Source organism: Pelophylax lessonae (assembly GCF_965119305.1).
Source record: "Pelophylax lessonae genome assembly, chromosome: 3".
Taxonomy (NCBI): Eukaryota; Metazoa; Chordata; class Amphibia; order Anura; family Ranidae; genus Pelophylax; species Pelophylax lessonae.
Genome location: NC_138770.1, coordinates 378,226,524 through 378,250,329, shown reverse-complemented (window position 1 = coordinate 378,250,329; position 23,806 = coordinate 378,226,524). Strand labels below are relative to the sequence as shown.

The window sequence follows — 23,806 nt, the reverse complement described above, 5'->3', positions numbered from 1 at the left end:
AAAGAATGTAAACATCCCTTGGGAGATCTGGGGTCAAAAAGACCTCAGATCTCACATCTACACTAAAAAGCAATAAAAAAATAGATTAAAAAAAATTCTATTTTTTTTCAGCCCCCAAAAAAATAGGCCCTTTAAGGCTATTGGGCGGAAGTGACGCTTGACGTCGCTCTGGTCCTCCAAGCCCATAGAGTCGAGTGGGGGCCATCTTGCCCTTACTCGACTTCCTGCACAGCACTTGAGAGGACCGGATCGTTTTGCCCGCTACCGATGGCTTCGGTAAGTGGGGAAAACGACGGGGAAGCGGTGGGAGGGGGGTGGGCACCTCTCCCACCACCCATAAAAGTGATCCTGCATGAATATGCTGCTGGGACCACTTTTATGTGAAAGAGGACCGCCAGCTATCTGCTGCCATAACACTGGTATTTAATGTCAAAGTAGCAACGTAAAGTGGTTAAAGAATAATTCCAGGCCATGGGCATGTTATGCATAGTTACCTTGATCCAGCTTGGATCAATGTAACTATGTATATGCCATACCTGGTCCAGCTTGGGTCAATGTAACTATGTACAGCTGCAAGAAAAAGTATGTTAACCCATTGGAATGATATGGATTTCTGCAAAAATTGGTCATAAAATGTGATCTGATCATCATCTAAGTCAGTGTTTCTCAACTCCGGTCCTCAGGGCACACTAACAGGCCAGGTTTGCAAGAAAACTGAAATACATCACAGGTGATATAATTTGCTGCTCAGTGATTGCAGTATTCTAGTCTCTTTCTCCCCAAGGTAATACTTAAAATCTGGCCTGTTAGTGTGCCCCGAGGACCGGAGTTGAGAAACACTGATCTAAGTCACAACAATAGACAATCACAGTCTGCTTAAACTAATAACACACAAAGAATGAAATGTTGCCATGTTTTTATTGAACACACCATGTAAACATTCACAGTGCAGGTGGAAAAAGTATGTGAACCCTTGGATTTAATAACTGGTTGAACCTCCTTTGGCAGCAATAACTTCAACCAAACGTTTCCTCTAGTTGCAGATCAGACGTGCACAACGGTCAGGAGTAATTCTTGACCATTCCTCTTTACAGAACTGTTTCAGTTCAGCAATATTCTTGGGATGTCTGGTGTGAATCGCTTTCTTGAGGTCATGCCACAGCGTCTCAATCGGTTTGAGGTCAGGACTCTGACTGGGCCACTTCAGAAGGCGTATTTTCTTCTGTTTAAGCCATTCTGTTGATTTACTTCTATGCTTTGGGTCATTGTCCTGTTGCAGCACCCATCTTCTGTTGAGCTTCAGCTGGTAGACAGATGGCCTTAAGTTCTCCTGCAAAATGTCTTCATAAACTTGGGAATTCATTTTTCCTTCGATCATAGCAATCCATCCAGGCCCTGACGCAGCAAAGCAGCCCCAAACCATGATGCCCCCACCACCATACTTCACAGTTGGGATGAGGTTTTGATGTTGGTGTGCTGTGCCTCTTTTTCGCCACACATAGTGTTGTGTGTTTCTTCCAAACAACTCAACTTTGGTTTCATCTGTCCACAGAATATTTTGCCAGTACTGCTGTGGAGCATCCAGGTCCTCTTGTGCAAACTGTAAACGTGCAGCAATGTTTTGTTTGGACATCAGTGGCTTCCTCTGTGGTATCCTCCCATGAAATCCATTCTTGTTTAGTGTTTTACATATTGTAGATTCGCTAACAGGGATGTTGGCATTTGCCAATGACTTTGTAAGTCTTTAGCTGACACTCTATGATTCTTCTTCACCTCATTGAGCAGTCTGTGCTGTGCTCTTGCAGTCATCTTTACAGGACGGCAACTCCTAGGGAGAGTAGCAGCAGTGCTGAACTTTCTCCATTCATAGACAATTTGTCTTACCATGGACTGATGAACAGCAAGGCTTTTGGAGATACTTTGATAACCCTTTCCAGCTTTATACAAGTCAACAATTCTTAAGCGTAGGTCTTCTGAGAGCGCTTTTGTGCGAGGCATCATTCACATCAGGCAATGCTTCTTGTGAAAAGCAAGCCCAGAACTGGTGTGTGTTTTTTTTAGGGCAGGGCAGCTGTAACCAACACCTCCAATCTCATCTCATTGATTGGACTCCAGTTGGCTGACATCTCACTCCAATTAGCTCTTGGAGATGTCATTAGTCTAGGGGTTCACATACCTTTCCACCTGCACTGTGAATGTTTACATGGGGTGTTCAATATAAACATGGCAACATTTCATTTTTTGTGTGTTAATAGTTTAAGCAGACTGTGACTGTCTATGGTTGTGACTAAGATGATAATCAAATTACGTTTTATGATAAATTTGTGCAGAAATCCATATCATTCCAAAGGGTTCACATACTTTTTCTTGCAGCTGTATATGACATACTTATCCCATGCCACTGGAAGCTAGAAAACACTGAAATAGACAACGCTACTTCAGTGATCTCCACTTGTTTTCGGGTTCCATGCTGAGAGGCTGGCATAATGTATTGTGAATACAGGAGGTCAGCCGCTCAACACGGAACCAATCAGAGAATGTTTTGCATTTTCGGAAAAAAATACAAAGCATTCTGTGATTGGACGTGGTGGAAAGTGTGACATCACTGCCCTGCCTCTCCACCTTGTCCAATCAGAATATTCTTTACATTAATGTAGAGAATGCAGAGATTTCTCTAAATGGAGTGCGTGTTGAGCAGTCGACTGACAACATTCTAATGAAACGCGTAGAGCAGCATTGCGTCACTTTCGGCTTCGTGTTTCCATTCCGTGGAACGCATCCTGTTCTGGATACAACATACGGACTGACGGCTTTTTACTCAGTGTTCTTCTGTAAGTGCATTTCTTTGCTTTTACCAATACTTTTTCATAGTACAGACTTACACTATGAGATGCCTCTTTTTTTAATTGAAGTAGGGGAGGAGATATACGATTGCCCAGTCCATCTATTTGTTGGTGCCTCTGACTGCTGCAGGGGTTTAGTCCTCTGGTGAGTGCGGACCTGAGAGGGAGGAGCACTAGTGGATTTACTTTTGTGTTTTATCACTAAGAGACTGACATTGCACATTTGGACTTATCACTTTATTATCCTTCTTAGGATTTTTGGACTATGAGATTTATCCATGTATTTATTTATCTATTGTACATTTTTTTGCACTAGGAGCTCTTTTAGATTATTGGATTTACATAATACAGTGTGTTGGAGTTTTTTCATATTTGGTCACTATTGAAATGTTTTTTTTATGTCTGTACCATCAATTATGCTTTAATGAAAGAGTGGTTTAAAGGGATAGCATCCTTTATTATTTTTTAGGTCTTTGGGCATTTTTTCCCCATGAGGATTGCACACATTATTTAGGCAGCGCCACCTACACCTCTTCCCTATATTTACTTAAAATCTGACCACTATAAACACCCAATCAGCATTAATGGTGTGCCCCAAGCAGCCTTTCTCAATCAGGGTTCTTCCAAAGGTTGCTTGGGGTTCTTCGAGCAAAAAAGCAATTTCTGCCTCTCAGATAAGTTCCTCCAAACACCAATCATTTTTTTTTTTCTTGCTATCTATAAGAAGGGTATTTTTTTACATTTAAGCAGCATTCTTCCTATTGACCATCATACCCATTTATTGTCAGCTGAAGCTATAGTAATTATTAGCAGGGGTTCCCTGAGCCCCCAAACTTATTTCAAGGGTCAACAGGTGAAAATAACAGGGAAAAGGCCAAAGAAAAAAAAAAAAAAAGAAAACGAATGCAGCTACTACATCTAAGAACTGCTAAGCTGAAATATAATAAATATATTTGTTTTTGTGTTTTTTCCAACTTTGACACTTCTCTGGGAAGCTTGTGTGAATGATGCCTTAATTATACAAAAACATGTTGTGTTTGATCTTAGTAACTGGTATATTTTCTGTTTCATCTTTACTTTCCAACCTCTAAAGCAAAAAGTTATAGTGTATCTTCACCCGGCATAAATAATCCTAATTACTGCCCAGGTTGATGAAGTGCTTACAAGCTTCTTCCTTCTCCAGTTGCATTAAAATCCAGGACACACTCTGAGCTGGTGATGGAGTAAATTTAGCTGCAGAGTGTAGTGGCCGGCCTGCCCTGATCCCTTCTTCATGCTTGATGCACAATTCCAATAGTGCTTAAAGCGGTAGTAAACTCATTCATAGTATAGCATTTAAAAACATCAACACCAGTAACATGTCATTTTCAATCCAATTTAGTGAAAGCAATCAATTGCTCGTTTTGCTAACCTGTATTATTTTATATTATATGTTCGGATTTCTTCATAGTACAGCGCCGCCATCCTTACTGTGGTTTTCTTCTGCGGAACGCTGCTGTCTTTCCGCCCACAGTACGAGTATTATTCCTGAAATCCCGCGCATGCGCAGTAAACGCCGAAACCAAGCCTCGTTTTGGTTTCATTCACGATTTGGACAGCCAATGGGAGGCTGTCCAACATATTCCTTATGCACAATTGCTCCCCCCCCTTCTCCACGATCTAATAATGGGGGAAGGTCGTAGTCTCGCGGGAGCACGGGGCTGACGTCTAGGAGAGGAAATGACGCAGCCCCGCAATAGACAGTGAAATATTCCGGCAAAAAAAAAATATAACAATGAGCATGCTGGAGTGACGTAGATGACAGCACTGATCTAAATCGAAGGAGAACGGCTGCAGTGACAGGCATGCTAAAAGGTGCGTAATAAAATACTGACACATGTCATTAGGATACTGCAAAGTTGTAAAATCGATGATACTACCGCTTTAATGGGTGAGCAATACTTATCTTGTAATTAGTGTTTTTCTATCGAGCATCATGATTTGTTTAAATTTTCCTGGTTCTGGAGACTAAAGAATATACCTTCCAGCTAAACCAAGACATGGGGCTACCTCAGTACATCTATCATTTTATGAACATAACATGTAGAGTAATGGAATGGATACATTGAGTCAAATATTTACAGCGCTGTTTGAAATATATGTCTGAGGTCATTCAATAGTGAAGTAAACTCCTAAACCAATGAAAAGCGATTTTCTCTGGCATCTATAAAAATCAGAAACTGACAGTAAATATACACCATTTTCCAGTTGGATTACAACTTAGATACATTTATCTGTGTGTGTGTGTGTGAGTATACAGTATCTCACAAAAGTGAGTACATCCCTCACAATTTTTGTAAATATTTGATTATATCTTTTCATGTGACAACACTGAAGAGATGACACTTTGCTACAATGTAAAGTAGTGAGTGTACAGCTTGTATAACAGTGTAAATTTTCTGTCCCCTCAAAATAACTCAACGCACAGCCATTAATGTCTAAACCGCTGGCAACAAAAGTGAGTACAGAAAGGTGTAGCGCTAAATAATGAATGGCAAACACCTATACTGAATCAAAGTATGATGTTAACATGTACAGACCAAAAAATGAACACTAAAAAAAGTCCACAAAGGAAGGTATTGGCTGAAACAGATTCCCAGGAAAGGAAAAGCTCCAAACAAATGAAGAAAGGTGAAGATCAGGTGTGCCCAGGAGTAGAAATGAATCCACCAGACAATATAGTGAGAGATGGCTCCTTACCAAATAGCTCTTGCCACTAGATTATAGGTGGCTGAACGCTCATATGAAAGCGAGATCCTCCAATGTAGCGGAATGGCCAGGCAGGAGCATAGGTCACTCTCTCCAGGGACAACCAATCATAGGTCACAGGGATATCCAGTGTATAACCATGGAAATAAAAAGGGGAAACACTCCCATAGTGCATTACCAATGTATAATTTTAATAAATAAAAAGGGATGCACTTACATGTAAAAACTTTGTATGTCAGCGGAACAAACAATGACATGCAACCGCAGCGTTCCTACAGAACATTCCTCCTCGGATCGTGGGTCACCCGACAGTATGGTAGAGAGCTAACGCTAATGATCCATCTAAACACCAGGGACCAATATGAACTCTTGCGCCGTCAGGTTTCGTGATAATTAACGTCCTCTGGGGGTTGGTCCAGGAAATATGGACTATATTGTCTGGTGGATTCATTTCTACTCCTGGGCACACCTGATCTTCACCTTTCTTCGTTTGTGTGCAGCTTTTCTTTCCTGGGAATCTGTTTCAGCCAATACCTTCCTTTGTGGACTTTTTTAGTGTTCATTTTTTGGACTGTACATGTTAACATCATACTTTGATTCAGTATAGGTGTTTGTCATTCATTATTTAGCGCTACACCATTCTGTTTTTATTATTTTATTTGGAACTTGTACTATTGTTTCAGGAATTAGCTGCTTCTCCTAAAGCGCAGTGTTTTTTCTGTTTTTATATAAAATTGAGTACAACCCTAAGTGAAAATGTCCAAATTGGGCCCAAACTGTCAATGTTTTGTGTGACCACCCTTTTTTCCCAGCACTGCCTTAACCCTCTTGGGCATGGAGTTCACCAGAGCTTCACAGGTTACCACTGGGAGCCTCTTCCACTCCTCCATGACGAGATCACCAACCTGGTGGATGTTAGAGACCTTGCGCTCCTCCACCTTCCATTTGAGGATTCCCCACAGATGCTCAATAGGGTTTAGGTCTAGAGACATGCTTGGCCAGTCCATCACCTTTACCCTTATCTTCTTTAGCAAGGCAATGGTCATCTTGAAGGTGTGTTTGGGGTCGTTATGATGTTGGAATATTGCCCTGCAGACAAGTCTCCGAAGGGAGGGGATCATGCTCTGCTTCAGTATGTCACAGTATACAGTATGTTGGCATTCATGGATCCCCCAATGAACTGTAGCTCCCTAGTGTCGGCAGGATTCATGCAGCATCAGACCATGACAATCCCACCACCATGCTTGACTGTAGGCAAGACACACTTGTCTGGTACACACTTGTCTTTGTACTCCTCATCTGGTTGGCGCCACATACGCTTGACACCATCTGAACCAAATATGTTTATCTTGGTCTCATCAGACCACAGGAAATGGTTTCAGTAATCCATGTCCTTAGTCTGCTTGTCTTCAGCAAACTGTTTGCCAGCTTTCTTGTGCATCATCTTTAGAAGAGGCTTCCTTCTGGGATGACAGCCATGCAGACAAATGTGATGCAGTGTGCGGCATTTGGTCTGAGCACTGACAGGCTGACCCCCCCACCCCTTCAACCTCTGCAGCAATACTGGCAGCACTCATACGTCTATTTCCCAAAGACAACCTCTGGATATGACGCTGAGCACGTGCACTCAACTTCTTTGGTCGACCATGGCCAGGTCTGTTCTGAGTGGAACCTGTCCATTTCAATCGCTGTATGGTCTTGGCCACCGTACTGCAATTCTTGGCAGTCGGCAGTTTTCTTATAGCCTAGGCCATCAATATGTAGAGCAGAAATTATTTTTTTCAGATCCTCACAGAGTTCTTTGCCATGAGGTGCCATGTTGACATTTTCACTTAGGGTGTACTCACTTTTGTTGCCAGTGGTTTAGATATTAATGGCTGTGTGTTGAGTAATTTTGAGGGGAGAGCAAATGTACACTGTTATACAAGCTGTACACTCACTACTTTACATTGTAGCAAAGTGTCATTTCTTCAGTGTTGTCACATGAAAATATATAATAAAATATTCACAAAAAATGTGAGGGATGTACTGTGTGTGTGTATATATATATATATATATATATATATATATATATATATATACACATACACACACACACACGGAGAGATCATGCAATCATTCCCCTCTTAGGCTCGCATTCCAGATTAAAAACACCCGTTGCTTAGCCCTTTCCATAACAGATTGAAATTCTGCCTTTTTTTTTTTTCTTAAGAACAGTGCAAACTATTTTTTTTTTTTTTTTTTAGAAATAAAACTCACTTCACTAAGCCACCAATACATTAATAATATTATTTCCTATCATGTGATTATGCTCATTAGCACTGCTAAAAAAGAACACAAAGGTAAATCACAGTTGTTATAGCTTAGTGAATTTGGCCCATGTCATTTTACACTAGAGCCATGGAGTAACATTTTCGATCAGCTGTTTACCATGATAAAGGACATGCATGTGGATGAACAGTGACCTGGAGGTGTTAAAAGTGTGGTGAGAAGTGGAAATAATCGATACTTTATACATTGTATATAGTATACCAAGTATGCTGGCCATTGGGCTAGATAGCACCTAGCACGGTTTCTCTCCAGCTTTTCTAATTCCAGGATCTTCTATATTGAAAATTGTAACCAATAGCTATCCAGTATTGGAGGCAGATTAAGATGTTAAAGAATGCCACAAGTACACTTTTTATGTATATTTTCTTTCCCGGACAAAATGTTGTAAGTTTAGTTCCTGATTACGTACCTGTATACACGCCAAAGGTTCATTTGTCCAAATAGAGTAACCGCCAACCAAGTAAATTCTTCCATTATGTACTGCAATTCCAGATTCATTTTGTCCTTTAAAAGAAACAAAGAAAATATTTGCCAGTGTGCATACTGTATGTTTCAGAGGTGTCCAGAATATTGCCTGTTCTGTTTGTGCAAAGCAATATGTTTTTTTGTCATAAGCATGTCCATTTCTTCTCTGCTTTTGTTCTTTAAAAAAGTTGTTGTGTATGAATCTTTGGGCTCATTTACACCAATGTACATGCAGCAATGTTTGCCACACATTACTGTATGCATTTTCGCATGCACTTTTAATGTGCATTGTTTGGTATGCAAACTGGGAGTGGAACATTAAAATAATATGGACCTTCCATAGTACTGTTACATGAATAATACTCAGGAGGACATGGCACCTGCCATTTAGGGCAATTAGATTTTGTTTCAATGGACTTGTCTAAAATAGAACCATGACCTCTCATTAAAAATATGTGCTAGAGAGTCTAATTTTACTGTAAGTGCATGTGCACCGCTGCAAAACTCCCAGAAGTATTTGATGTTCCTGTCATTTAAGTTTGCCTAATACGGTTTCCTGTGCTGTGTGGCAATGATGCTGCACTGCTCCTGAATTGAGAGCATAGTTGTCAGTCTCAGGCTGTGCCTGCTTGCGTGACAGTGGGATGCGAAGATGTTGCAGGGGCGTGACTTTTAGCATTGTCACTGCTGATTCACTAACCGGTAGCTCATCAATCAGCACCTGGCCACACCTAGTAGTGTCTGCTGCTTTCTACATGGACAATACTGCCCATGTTGCTGAAACCCTCCTACCTATGTGAGGGGAACATGTAAGACACAAATGAAGGAAGATTTTGCTGATTCTGAGGAAGTTAACCACTTGTCGGCAGCAGTATGCCTATACGTGGCAGCACAGTGATGGGCTTCAACTCAAGGCTGCCTTCCTCCAGGTCTGACCTTCTTTTACTCCTAGTATCATTTATAAAACCTTCATGTCTGAGGGTAATTTAAACTTTGGTGTCTATGCTAAATACTGCAGTTTTAGTATGACTTTATTTATACCACTTTTATGCGCACTTTGTATACCACTTTGTAACATGGTTATTAACTTTCTTTTATCAGTTATTGAAGCTTTTAGGTAGTTTTATTATGTTATGTTTGTTGTAAAAACGTAGTGTAAAAAAAGTTTGGTACAGTCGGGATGGTGGCTGCTTGGCCGCATTTCTGCACATTCACAGACCTAGCTAGTGCCTGTGTAGTATTTGGCTAGGGGCTGGGTGATGCCACACGCAAGTGTGTGCATCTTCCAGGGGATGGACCAAGGGAGGAATGCTGGCGCTACTCTTGGGGATGCTTGATGGGCTTAGATCACTACATTGGTCATACAGAGGTAGATGGGTTTGCTTTACCCTTGCTGCCCTAACCTGAGCACTAGGGATGATCGAACGGTTCGGGTCGACCATCGGTTCGACCCGAACATTGGGTGTTCGAAATTCGGCCGAATTCCGAATTTTTTGCGGTAAAAGTTCGGAATTCGGTCACCAGCTCTGCCCAAAATGCAATGGGACAGGAATGAGGGGGCAGGAGTCTGCTAGGAACGTGATTGGAGTGACTACAGGGACCAGAGGCCAATCAGGAGTGAATACGCCCCCCAGTATATAACATGGCCCGCCTAACCTCTAGCACTGTAATACAGAGGCTGTGGCAGAGAGTGGAAGCATTTGTGTTATTTCTGCTTTGTTACACAACGTTTGCTGCATAGCCAATTGCTTGTAAAGCTCCATATCAGCAGAAGAGCAGTCAGCTTACAGACAGATTGTCAGTGTAGTTAGAAATACAGCGATTGTGCTGTTTGAGTCAGAAAAAAAAAAAATGATTAAAGGGACAGTGTCAGTTAGAAATTATCTTCTGCTGTATGGAGCTGTTCTTTTAGTGTAAGGAAAGGGATATGCAGTGTAGTTAGGGTACTATATACCACTATAGTTAGATTCAATAATTTAGTTTTTGTAGGGATACTTTTAAGTGTCAGGGTTATGTCTAGTGAGCACGTTGCACTGCTGATATATCTACAGCAGGTATACGTGCTTGCTAGTCAGCTATTGTGCAAAATACATTGCAGCGATACACACATCTGCTGTATTTAGCGACAACTTTGGGTTGCATAGCAGTGTGCGTTTTGCAGGTGAATTTCACCGCGCAGAGTTGCCAAAGCCTCAGTGACAACTATACATAAATTAAAATTGATCACAGAAAAAACAGATTATTTTTCTTAGAATTTCAGTAGCACAGGGATGGTGTTACCCTCCTTTCATAAAGTGCAAATAAATAAAGTGCATAAATTCCATAAATAATCCAAAACATCCAACTAAGCAAGAACAGTTCTTCAAAAGTCTTTGTTTATGTAGTGCCAGAGCAATACACAGTGCCTTTAATGCAGGGTCATTGGTGTTAGTTATAGGAACCACCGTACAATGTCACCACCACCACCTCTGGCACTACATAAACAAAGACTTTTAAAGACTCTGTTCTTGCTTAGTTGGATGTTTTGGATTATTTATGCAATTTATTCACTTTATTTATTTGCACTTTATTAAAGGAGGGTAACACCATCCCTGCGCTACTGAAATTCTAAGAAAAATAATCAGGTTTTTTTTGTGATGAATTTTAATTTATGTATAGTTGTCACTGAGGCTTTATCAACTGTGCGATGTGAAAATCACCTGCAAGATGCACACTGCTATGCGACCCAAAGTTGTCGCTAAATAAAGCAGATGTGTGTGACGCAGAGTAGCCAAGCCTTTTGCAGTGGACTTAAAGCCTCAGTGACAAGTTAACGCCTGTTCTTGTTGTAAGCGTTAAGTCCACTGCAAAAGGCGTCACACACATCTGCTTTATTAGGAGCAAAAGAAAGCAAAAAAGTCATTTTTGATGGTTTGGCATGCTATAATTCTGGTTCTGGACATGCTACAGAGCTGAAACTTCACAGGTACACTTTTTAGACTAATTTCTTTCCAATACAGTAATTTTTTCAATAATTGGCTCTCTATGAAAAATGACAATTTTTAAGAACTTTTTTTGCCTGATTCATAGTCCCTGGGGCATGACTCAGAACCCTAGGCACTTTTTAGGGGCATTTATTAGGTTTTAGGGCTTCAAAATGGTGTTTTTTGATTCCCGAAGTTCGGGTCCCATTGATTTCAATGGGGTTTGGGAATCCGAACCGAACTTTCGGGAAATTTGGGTGTTCTGGTCGAACCAAACTTTTCAAAAGTTCGATCATCCCTACTTAGTTCCCTGCAAGCATAGGCGTTTGTTCTTGCTGGGGCAGTGGAGATATATACGGTTTACAACATACATACATACAATTTATTCTTTTTCTCCTTGTTTTCAGCTGACCCTACCGATATTACCAATCCACCTAATCGATCTGACCTCTATAATTCAACATATAACTTCTATACTTATGAGTTTAGGCTTTATAAATGGACTTTGGAGGCACAAGGTAAAATAAAACATATACATTTTATTATTGTACATTTAAAAACAAGCACATTGCCTAAAAAGGCATCAGTATACTATACTGACGCCTTTTTAGGCGATGTGCTTATTTTTAAATGTACAATAATGAAATGTATATAATTTATTTTACCTTGTGCCTCCAAAGTCCATGTTTATCTTTTGTCAGTAGTTTAGTTCAAATTCAGGACGTGGCACTTATTAACTAAATATACGCGCTCAGTAAACCGCTATCTGGTAGCGCATACACATTTGATTCAATAGGTTTTATAAATATTTATCTTTATGCATTAGAGGGCCCCTATAGGATTACATTTGCGGATTTCATTTTTCACCAGCAGGTTGAAAAAAAAAAAAAAAAAAGATATGACTCCCCCATCCACACATTCAAGGTGGATGGGGGAATCACTCCCGCTGGGCTATTGTGTTCTGATGGCAGTGGGCCATCCCTGATGTCAGAATACAATGATCAGTGCAGTGGCTATAGTAGGGCTGCAACTAACGATTATTTTCATATTTTTAGTTGGTCGATTAATATTCCGATTATGCAGATAAAAACCTCAAAAAAAGGTAATTGTATAATTTAGTTCATATGTGAAGTTAAACAAAAAAAACAAAAAAAGAATATATTCTTGAATAGATATCTATAAGGAGTGATTATAAATAACCAGCTATATGGTTAGGGAACAACATATCTAATCTACTCTGAGAATAACAGACAGCAGACATGTTTATACTATTAGAGGTTGAATCTGGTACATATGATCAGACTCAGAATTCAAAAATTTTATTTAAAGAAAAAAACATTTAAAAAGAGCTAAAACGCTGTTTTGCAGATGTTCATGCAGGACTGTAATATAACAATTATGCATGACACTCTCAGAGCAAGAATTAACAAGTTAAATTAATTATCTGATAATTAAATTAATAGTAATTAATAACCCTACACAATCTAACTAATAAAGGTATAGAAATAGATTAGCTAATCAATCATCACTCAATGTAAATCCATTACCAAGCTTTTTAGCCATTAAACCCTTGTAACCCTTCTTTATATCAGACAATACAAATCAGTTTAAGTGCTAACCTATACCAAAACCTTTACCCAATAAATCTAATTTTCTTCTGTATTTGATGGAGGCCTATTCTGCCATTTTTACTTCACCTATCAGGTAAAAAGTGTTGTTCCATGCGTGTATTTAAGGCTTGGAACTTTGTTCAGAGGAAAATGTCCAGGAGATTATCCTCCATTTTTTATCTACAATTATTTCCTTTTCCTAAAAAATAGCATTTTTCAAGTAATTTATCTCAATTACACATCATTTATAGAGGCAGCCTTAGTTCCTGATGCTACTTAAGCCCAGTACACACGCACAGATCGTCGTCATACAAATGTTCGTCTTTTCTCCCCGGGATGTCGGTGTCTGTTGAAAAGTGCAAAGACAGCACAAGGACAGCACAAGAATTTTGTCCGCAGACTTCAGCTGACTGCAGAAGTGATGTCATGTAATGGTTAACTTTCCCTGTGTTTTTTATTTTCTGAGCATGCCCAGTCTTGCAAATCTGCGGTCTGTCGGCTGATTTCTGTACTGACAGGCGAACAATCGTCCGTTCTGGTGTCCGCAGACAAAAATTTTCATGTTTGCAAGAAAGACTCTTGTCCGCGGATTGTGTGCAGACAGCTGTCGGAGGCACCATACTAACACGCGTACAATCGGCAGATCTTTCGTCCGCCGACGTTTGTATGACGACGATCTGTGCGTGTGTACGGGGCTTTAGAAACCTGGGGAAAACCTTTCACACATGGACTAGACAAAAGAAAGATGTATGTAACATAAAGCACATTGCATAATTCTACTTTAAATTCTGCATATTTGCAAAAAACTTACAATTCATTGTTGTTTCTAGACATGGTGACTTATCCTTGAAAAGGGCTAATACCTATACAGCTGAAACGCATAGGATAATCTCCTGGACATTTTCCTCTGAACAAAGTTCCAAGCCTGAAATACACGCATGGAACAACAGAGACAAATGTTCCTCAAAAGTCACCATTTTTCATCTTGTCACCTACCTTTCTAATTTCTTCACTTCTCTCACCGATGGACCTTAAACCCATCCACGACAAACTTGTCTATTACCATGTAAAACTTTTTTGAAAATAAACTGTTCAATTTTTATTTTATGATACTTTACTTTGTTTACTCTTGCCCTTAAAGTCCTAACAACCTTGGTTTGAGGCACCAAACCCAAAACACAACGATTTCACAGGGACGGTGGCAAAACCTTACTATAGGGCATCCTAGAGATCAAAACCCCTTTTCCAATTGTTGCTCTCGCTCTAACGTTTGTGGCAATACCTCACATGTATCGATCGAACAGCGTTTACATATGTGGCCATGATGTACGCATGCGTTCACTTCTGCGTGCAAGCACCCGGGGACGGGGGCACTTTAAAAAAAATTATTTTTTTGTTTTAACACTTTCCCTTTAATTTTTTTATATTTTATTATTATTACTTTTATTCCTATTACAAGGAATGTAAACATGCCTTGTAATAGGAATAGTGCATGACAGGTCCTCTTTATGGGGAGATCTGGGGTCAATAAGACCTCAGATCTCTCTTACAGACTATCCAGCCGAGATCACGGCAGTATTGACAACTGCCAGGCCGGGCGTGACGTCATAACTTACTGACCTAGCTGAATTGGGAATATGAACAGAAGGGGGAGATAGAGAGCAACAGGATCAATTAGGTTTTTTGCAGAATACAGAAAACAAATCTCATAGTGACTGAGTATGAAGAGCATACAGCATTTATCGATAGTTTTTTATCATGGGGGTTTAGTGACAAAAGTGTTTTTGCTTGTAGATGCCATAGAAAATAAAAAAATGTTTACAAGACAATAGAAAAAAACAATAAAAAGCTGAGTATGTCCCCCACCAAAAGAAAACATGTGTATTACTATATCTTAAGTAATGACAAAGCAATCACTGAATAAACAGACCTACAATGTAATTGCTCTGGTCCTTAACCACTTCTGGACCAGAAGGTTTTACCCCCTTAATGACCAGGCCATTTTTTGTGATTCGGCACTGCGTTATTTTAACTGACAATTGTGTTTTCGTGCGACGCTGTACCCAGATAAAATGTATGTATTTTTTTCCCACAAATGGAGCTTTCTTTTGGTGGTAATTGATCACCTCTGCGATTTTTATTTTTTGCGGTATAATAAAAACAAAAAGTGACAATTCTGAAAAAAAAAATGTTTTACTTTCTGCTATATAACATTCCCAATAAAAAAAAAATGTAAAAATCAATTGTTTTCATCATTTTAGGCCAATGTGTATTCTGCTACATATTTTTGATTTAAAAAAATCCCAATAAGTGTATATTGATTGGTTTGCGCAAAAGTTATCGTGTCTATAAACTAGGGGAAAGATTTATGTCATTTTTATTTATTTATTTATTTATTTACTAGTAATGGCGGCGATCAGCGATTTCTAGCAGAACTGCGACAATGTGGCGGACATATAGGACACCTAACTGACATTTTTGACACTTTTGGGGGGACCAGTGACATTACTAAAATAATGAAGGTAAAAAATTCTGCGCCTATGGACAAGAAATCGGTTGCAGCCAACCTCAAAATATAGTCCAAAAAGGGCTATATCAGTAAGTCTGGGGTAGGGTGAGGTAGATGGCGCTGCCTATAGGTGATAAATAAATATGTGTGGATTTTAGCACTGGACTAAATAAAATATAAAATACTGAAGTGCTGGTGTGCGTATCAAATATCAATACACAAAAAAATATTTGCAATGAAACCAATATAAGTAAATATATAAATACATATAAGGTGCAAAAGTGAAAATGATGCTCTGGTTTAAGGAAAAAAAACAGAATGGAGTAAAGCTAAGTGAACTTGGTTAAGCGGTAATGGTATATTAATGACACTCACCTGTAAGTAAGTTGAAATTGCAGCGCGTCCACTGGTCACTGTCGATATTATAGGAATCTATATGCCGCACCAAAATCCTGTCATTATTGTAATCTAAATCATTTCCTCCCATGACATAAAGCTTTCTTTGGACTGCTGCCATTGCATGGTAAACTCTTCTCTGTAGCATAGGACTGCGACTAATCCACTTATTCTGCAGAAAAAAAAAAAAAGCACTGAGATGCTTTATAAACTGTTTACTCAAATACAATTAACCTATACAATTGTACATAAATAGCAATAAAAAATGGTGTAATGAACTAGTGAAAGAAAAAGGGCGTTCACATTATCAAAGGAATAATAAAATTTCACATATTAATATATTTTAAATAGTTGCTCTCCTATGAGCAATTATCTGTTGGTACCTTTTAAAGACAACCTGTGCTAAGTGGGATTACTCAACTAAAAATTGATTTCTGCTTCTAAAAATTCTTTATGCCTGCCTGTCATGGTGACCCTCGGATTGCTAAACCTTCTGACAGAGTAATATGTAGTTTGAGTTCTAACGTCAATTGATGCATACATACTTATTCAAGATAAGTGACTAAGAAAGTTACTTCACTAAATTATCTTTTTAATCCAGTTAGGTACTTAACCACTTTAGCCCCGGAAGGTTTTACCCCCGTAGTGACCAGGCCATTTTTTGTGATATGGCACTGTGTTATTTTTACTGACAATTGCGCGATCGTGCGATGCTGTACCCAGATAAAATCGATGTCCTTTTTTTACACAAATAGAGCTTTCTTTTAGTGGTATTTGATATTCTCTGGGGTTTTTATTTTTTGCGCTATAAACAAAAAAGAGCGACAATTTTGAAAGAAAAAAACAATATTTTTTACTTTCTGCTATAAAACATATCCAATAAAAAAAATGTAAAAAAATCTAATTTCATCAATTTAGCCCAATATATATTCTACTACATATTTTTAGTTAAAAATCCCAGGAAATTATTGGTTTGCGCAAAAGTTCTAGTGTCTACAAAGTGTGACATTTTTATGGAATTTTTAAAAATATTTTTTTTACTAGTAACGGCGGCCATCAGCGAATCATAGTGGGACTGCAACATTTATGGCATACAAATCTGACACCTAACTGACACTTTTTTGGGGACCAGTGACAATATTACAGTGATGAGTGGTAAAAAATAAGCACGGTCACTGTACTAATGACAGGGAAGGGGTTAACATCAGGGGCGATCAAAGGATTAAATGTGTTCCCTGGGGGTGCTATTTTAACTGTGTGGGGGGAGGTGCTCTGACTGTGCGAAGACAGAAATTGGTGTTTCTGATTAGCAGAAACACAAGATCTCTGTCTTCCTCCCTGTCAGAACGACGATCTGCCTTGTTTACATAGGCAGACCGCCATTTTGTGTCAATGGGGAATGATTGCGGTTGGCCAGCAGACATCAGGTCCGCTGGACCTGCTGATTGGTTCCCCCTCTAGCCAATCAGCGCACAATTATGCCTCCGGTGGCATCCCTGGAGCCCCTGCATGAATTGACGTACGGGTATGTGACTTTGTGCAGGGGAGCCGACTTGCCGCAGTAAAAGTATGTTAGGTAGTCGGCAAGTGGTTAATGATTAAAATACCAAACATATTATACATATGATTTGAATTTGAAACTGAACATATCTTATCAGCCTTCTACACTGGTATAGGGAGTGTCAGCAATCTCAGCCAATCAGAACATTGCACAGTGCTGTAAGGACATGGTTATACTGAGTGAGATAACAGGGATGATCTTATCAGTTTGCTGGTGCTCCTTCATTGTCCTATCACAGGCTGGGTTGGGTCCTGGACCAGGCTGTATTACTTAACTGAAATACAGTTAGCAGAGAGGTCCATAGATTGACTGTGCTGCCTTACCAGGTGTGATTGGATCACAACGCTGGCTAAACAAAATTCTAAATCATTTGCAGGTAAAAAACTGGTCACAAACATGTGCTTCAACAGAGTATATTTCTGTTTCTCTACAGTTCAGCTTTACCACTTCATCTCCTACTAGGCACTCCCTCTCAATTTAAAGCGGAGTTCCACCCAAAAGTGGAACTTCCGCTTTAGGGAGTCCTGACCCCCCGACATGCCACATTTGGCATGTCATTTTTTGGGGGGGGGGAGCGGGTACCTAGTTTTGACAGGTACCCGCTCCCACTTCCGCTCGGAGCGCCGCGGCACCCTGAGCGGAAGTTCTCCTCTCCCCCTCCCTCCCTGCAATCTTCTGGGACACGTCAGATGTCCCAGAAGATTGCCGGCCAATCACGACGCGCAGCGCGACTCGCGCATGCGCAGTGGGTACCCGGCTGTGAAGCCGCAAACTGTAACAGCCGGGTGCCCACAGCAGTGATGCAGGCGCCGAGGGAGAGGATCGAGGCTTCGGGCGGCCGCATCGCTGGACCGTTGGACAGGTGAGTAAATGGCTGGAACTCCGCTTTAAATGACAAATTGTGCGGTCATGCAACACTTTACCCATATGAACGTTTTATCATTTTTTTTAGACAGATAGAGCTTTCTTTTGGTGGTATTTAATCACCACTGGGTTTTTTATTTTTTGCGAAAAAAGAATCAAAAGTTTTGAAAAATAAATTGATGATGATCAGTGCCCTGATTATCAGTGTAAATGTCCCCTGTAACTGGAAAGCCGGTTATTAGATTTCCTTTCCTCAGACGCTGACAGCACCGAGGAAAGGAAATGCTGATAACCGGCATTTGTTTACATGTGATCAGCTGTGATTGGACACAGCTGATCACATGGTAAAGAGCCTACGTCATAGGCTCTATACCCTGGTCAGTGATAAGCTGTGTTTGAGGGACATCTGAAGCCAGTTACTTCACTGTGTAAATGGAAGGATTTACAACCACTTTAAAGATGAACTCCAGAAAGGTATGAAATGCCCATCTGCATTCATTAATAAGTCAGTAAGGCCAACTCTGGGAATTAAATAAACTACCCTCCCAACACTGCAAGGGTTAAATGCTTGCTAACTCTAGGGAATGAAGAATAAAGTGTAATACTTCTTGCTCCAGCGCTCTCTACTGCTCCCGCTTGTTGCTGCTCTCATCTAAAATGCAGGGCTATTGGTTCTGCATTGTACTTGTACTTCTTTGTGCAAACGTAGCCCAAAGTGTCTAACAGAAGAGGCTTTAGGTGACCCATTGCACAGATGGGGGGAGCCTGCTAAAGCGAGGAATATGGTAAATATTAAACATTTGTTTAGTGCGTGTGTGTGTGTGTGTGTGTGTGTAATAGGTACCTGAATTTAGCTCCAATCAGCTTCTTGCATTCCTCTGCATATCAGCACTCAGACTGGGAGAAGGGGACAGCACTGCTAATATATAAGGTGCTCTTTAATGTGAGCATGCTGACAAGGAATACAAGTGAATTGAAGGAGAAAACTTGTGGGTTGGCTTCAACAGCCTGCTGCTTCTTCCTCTCTGTCCAGTCAGCAGAGTGGTGTCTACAATGCAATCTATAAAGCATAACTTCACCCAAAAGGGGAAGTCCTGCTTGTTTGCATGCTCCCCACTTCACTGCCATATTTGACACTTTTTTGTGGGTGGGGGGGAGCGGGTAGCCACTCCCACTTCCATTCAGATCACTGTGACAATCTGAGCGGAACTTCAGCTCCACCCCCCTTCCCCCCGTAGCTTTATGGGACACTTTCCCAGAAGACTGCGGGACCATTTACAAAAGGCAGCATGTTGGGAAACCTTAAGTAGATTTTCCTTACTTAAGATGACATTGCCTGGACCTGAAGTGGATTGAAGAATCGGCCTGGGTAAGAACATCGCTGGATCCCTGGAGAAGCAAGAGTCCTATAATAAAAGTCAGCTACTACAGTATTTGTAGCTGCTGACTTTTCATTTTTTGGGTGGAGACTGGAGCTCCTCTTTAGGACCTCATACAAACTGGCATACTTATGTGTATACTCGTGTGAGGGCCGAGTTTTGCCTGCATGGGATGTACAAGTCGTCGGTCTGGGAATCCACATACAGGCATTCCCATCCATGGCGATGGAGACATCGCATGGACACAGCCGCTGCTCCCATTTTAACATCCGTTTGACATGAATGGGACTGCCTGCGTATGGATGCACACCTCTGCATCTCTTGCAGGGAAAACACGGCCCTCACATGAGTGTACACTTAAGTACACCTGTGTGAACAAGGCCTAATTGTAACAAAGAGAATGGTGTCATCAACCTGACTTTGCTGTGTGGCAGGGCTGTATGCTTCCCAGAAACAAATGGCCAGATATTCAAATACTGTGGCAGTTAAAAAAAATATCTTCCTTATACATGCTCATCTGTGTATTTATACATTTTTCAGAAGTTAAGCTTTATGTTACAGCATACCAAGGTCACTAATGCGAAGATTGCGATGATAAAACTTTCTACAAACATAAGCATAAAAATGCTCGATTTCACAAGTACAATAAGCAGAATAGGATTAAAGAATACTGTTTTACATCATTAGTACTCAGCCCCAGACAGAGAGATAAAGATGGCATCTGATTTGCAATGTATTCATATGTCCCCTGATTACAGCATTCTTTTCCTCTGCTGCAATGCCTGCCAGGTGAACCTCAACACAAGCAGAGAGGCACAGGGGTCTGAGCAAGGTCACAGCTAAAACGGCAGTGTTTGAATACTAATCAGTGATGGGGAAGCAGAGGTCATCGCAGCCTGTCTGCTAGCAGGTTGCTCTGTGCTCTGTGGCAGATGGCAGTCATTATTGACTCTCTACAAAGGCCTTGCTTAAAGCCGTGCCCCAGTGCTCAGTGATAGAGTCATTGAGATTCAGAGCGGGTACAGGCAGATGTGGTTTTCCAGAACCCACTGTAAACAATATGCCAGCAGAATGTAAAAAAAAAAAAGAGGCTGTGTGCGCAAACATGAAGCAGTCCTCATTTAGAAAAAAAAAAAGTTTCAATTATTAACTGTCTGCGCTCGGTAGAGCATGCCATGCAATTAGCAGGAAGCAGAAACAGCAAGGATATTCCCAGCCAGCTCAAAGGTTTCCAAACAGTGAACATAGAAATGTTTTGTAAGAATTACACAATGTAACAGGAGTTGACAAGTTCAGTTTAGATGGTGAATGAAGCTAAAGAGATTCAATAAAAAGGGGTTAATCATAGCTGTAGTTGACATGTGGGCTTATGTAATGCAATTGTTCAAAAAGCAATGCTGGTATGTACAGTGCAGTAACCCACAGTAACACATTTCACTTGTCTGAAGTAGTCAGAACAATGAAAAACTATTAACGGGTTACTTTGGGATACCTCACTTTGTTCTTCACCTTTTATAGGACAGAATAGTACAATGTACTGAAGTATTTATTTCAGCCTTTTCCTCTTCAAATGCTGCTTTGCATGCAAAATACATGTGATCCCTCATCACAATTTTCATTTATAACTATATCCAGGTCTAGGTTAGCTTCAGACCTTTGGCTACAGTAACATGCAGGCAGAAGCACAAGCACAGTAAGTATCCATGGACCACACTACAGTGAACCCCAACGTTGTGATGCGCTTCTTAAAAAAAAAAAAACTAGATGCAGGTCCGGTTTTCCTTCAGTTGCCATGTGTAAATATATAGTATGCCTTAATGCAATGCAAGGTAATCCAAAAAATGCTGCATGCTAAGGTGCATCAAGTGCAACAGAACAGATATGAAGGGAGCCCTAAGACACAAAGGGGCATTGTTTATTGATGCCGCTGAAGCATCCATATTGTCCATAGCTGGTAATCGAATTCCACTGATCAGAGTTTTTTTTAGGTGGAACAACAGACATAACAGTGATCCGGATTTTAAAGAGTGGACACTCTCTTTCACAAATGCAACAGACAGCCTCAAAGGTCAACAGGAAAGTATGGAGGGTGGGGGAAGGCAGGATGGATTCTGCCATAACCAATGGGAAAGTGTGGTGAAAGCAGAACGAAAACATCAATTTCCAATGGGAAAAGTGGAGGGTGGAAGGAGGCAGGTCAGAAGCATCAACTGTGAATTGGAAAGGTGGAGGGTGGGAGGAGGAAGGTCACAATCCTTAATGGCCAATAGGAAAACATGGAGTGTGGGAGAAGGCCCTTCAGAAGCCTTAATTGCCAATAGGACAGTGTAGAGGGTATAGAAAGCAGGTTGGCATCAGTGGCCAATTAGAAAAGGCAGGTCAGAAGCCTGTATTGCCAATAGAAAAGTATGGAGGAAAGAAAGAGGCAGGTCGGAAACATCAACTGCCAATAGGAAAGTGTGGAGGGTGGGAGAAGGCAGGTTAGAAGTATCAGTTGTCAATGGGAAAAGTGGGAGCAGGTTGGAATAAGCAATGCCCAACAGGAAAGTGTGGAGGATGGGAGGAGGCAAAACGGAAATTTCAAGAACCAAAAGGAAAGTGTGGGAGGAGGCAGGTCCAAGGGGTGCTGTGAGAAATAAGAACCTTCTACAGATTCCCTTTATTTCATAATTACAAGCCACAGGAAATAATAAAGGAAAAACTTCATCTCCATGTAGATTTTTAGAATGGGTTATTGGAGACCAGATGGCAACATCCTGCATCAAACCACCAGTTAAATTCCAACATAATCCTCTCTCTACACTTCTTTTACCATGCATTTATTGTGGTCATAGGATCTCTCATAACATTGCTTCTGACATTACTGCAGTAAAGAGGAGAAAGTGTGGTGCCAGTGTTTCAAGTATTGTGTTAGTAAATATAATGTGACTATTCTGTTTGTGACTTGGTCTCTAAGTAAAACCTACTAGCAATGTTGTGTCAGTTCTGAAGGTGGAACAATAGTTAGTATAAAAATCAGCAGATCTTTAAACCCATGCATGAAAAGCGATATTTGTCTGTGTTGTTTCTCTTTTATTGCAATGTGCTCATATTACATGGCTGACAGGGCCGGGCAGACATGTTTAATTCATATCAAAAGTATTGAAAGTTTTATACCCTGTTATTGTGACTCACCTGGTTTGGATCATATACCATCAGCCTGTTCTGATACTGTGCAGTGTTAGTTACTCCTCCTGAAATAAAAAGTGATTCAGAATGATTTTAAAACCAAATCTACCACAATGGCCTGTATATACACTATGTACTCAAAAGCATTGGGACGCCTGCCTTTACACACACATGAACTTTAATGGCTTCCTAGTCTTAGTCCGTAGGGTTCAGTATTGAGTTGGCCCCCTCTTTGCAGCTATAACAGCTTCAATGCTTCTGGGAAGGCTGTCCACAAGATTTAGTAGTGAAGCGCATTTGTGAGGTCAGGCACTAATGTGGATGAGAAGGCATTGCTCGCAGTCTCCACTTTAAATCATCCTAAAGGTGTTATATCAGGTTGAGGTCAGGACTCTGTGCAGGCCCGTCAAGTTCATCCACCCCAAAGTCGCTCATCTGTGGACCTTGCTTTGTGCACTGGTCCAAATCATTTGGTGGAGAGGGGATTATGATGTGGGTTTTTTTTCAGGGGTTGGGATTGGCCCCTTAGTTCCAGTGAAGGGAACTCTTAAGGCATTAGCATACCAAGATATTTCGGACAATTTCATGCTCCCACCTTTGTGGGAACAGTTTGGGGATGGCCCCTTCCTGTTCCAACATGAATGCGCAACAGTGCACAAAGCAAGGTCCATAAAGAGATGGATGAGTGAGTTTGGGGTGAAGGAATTGACTGAGTCCTGACCTCAACCTGACAGAACACCTTTGGGATGAATTAGAGCGGAGACTCCGAGTCAGGTATTCTCATCTAACATCAGTGCCTGACCTCACAAATGTGCTTCTGGAAGAATGGTCAAACATTCCCACAGACACACTCCTAAACCTTGTGGACAGCCTTCCCAGAAGAGTTGAAGCTGTTATAGCTGCAAAGGGTGGACCAACTAAATTTTGAACCTTACGGACTAAGACTGGGATGCCGTTAAAGTTCATGTG

The 23,806-nt window shown here is 40.6% G+C and overlaps 1 protein-coding gene across 1 annotated transcript in view; it reads right to left on the bottom strand.

The window, feature by feature from the left end:
* KLHL32 (kelch like family member 32) overlaps positions 1-23,806 on the bottom strand; it is a 286,360-nt gene that overhangs the window by 17,227 nt on the left and 245,327 nt on the right. The window contains exons 8-10 of the mRNA XM_082251577.1: positions 22,844-22,902; positions 15,845-16,037; positions 8,332-8,426 (exon numbers count right to left, since the gene is read on the bottom strand). Coding sequence (XP_082107703.1) covers positions 8,332-8,426; positions 15,845-16,037; positions 22,844-22,902 — 347 coding nt within the window. The remainder of the gene's footprint in view (positions 1-8,331; positions 8,427-15,844; positions 16,038-22,843; positions 22,903-23,806) is intronic.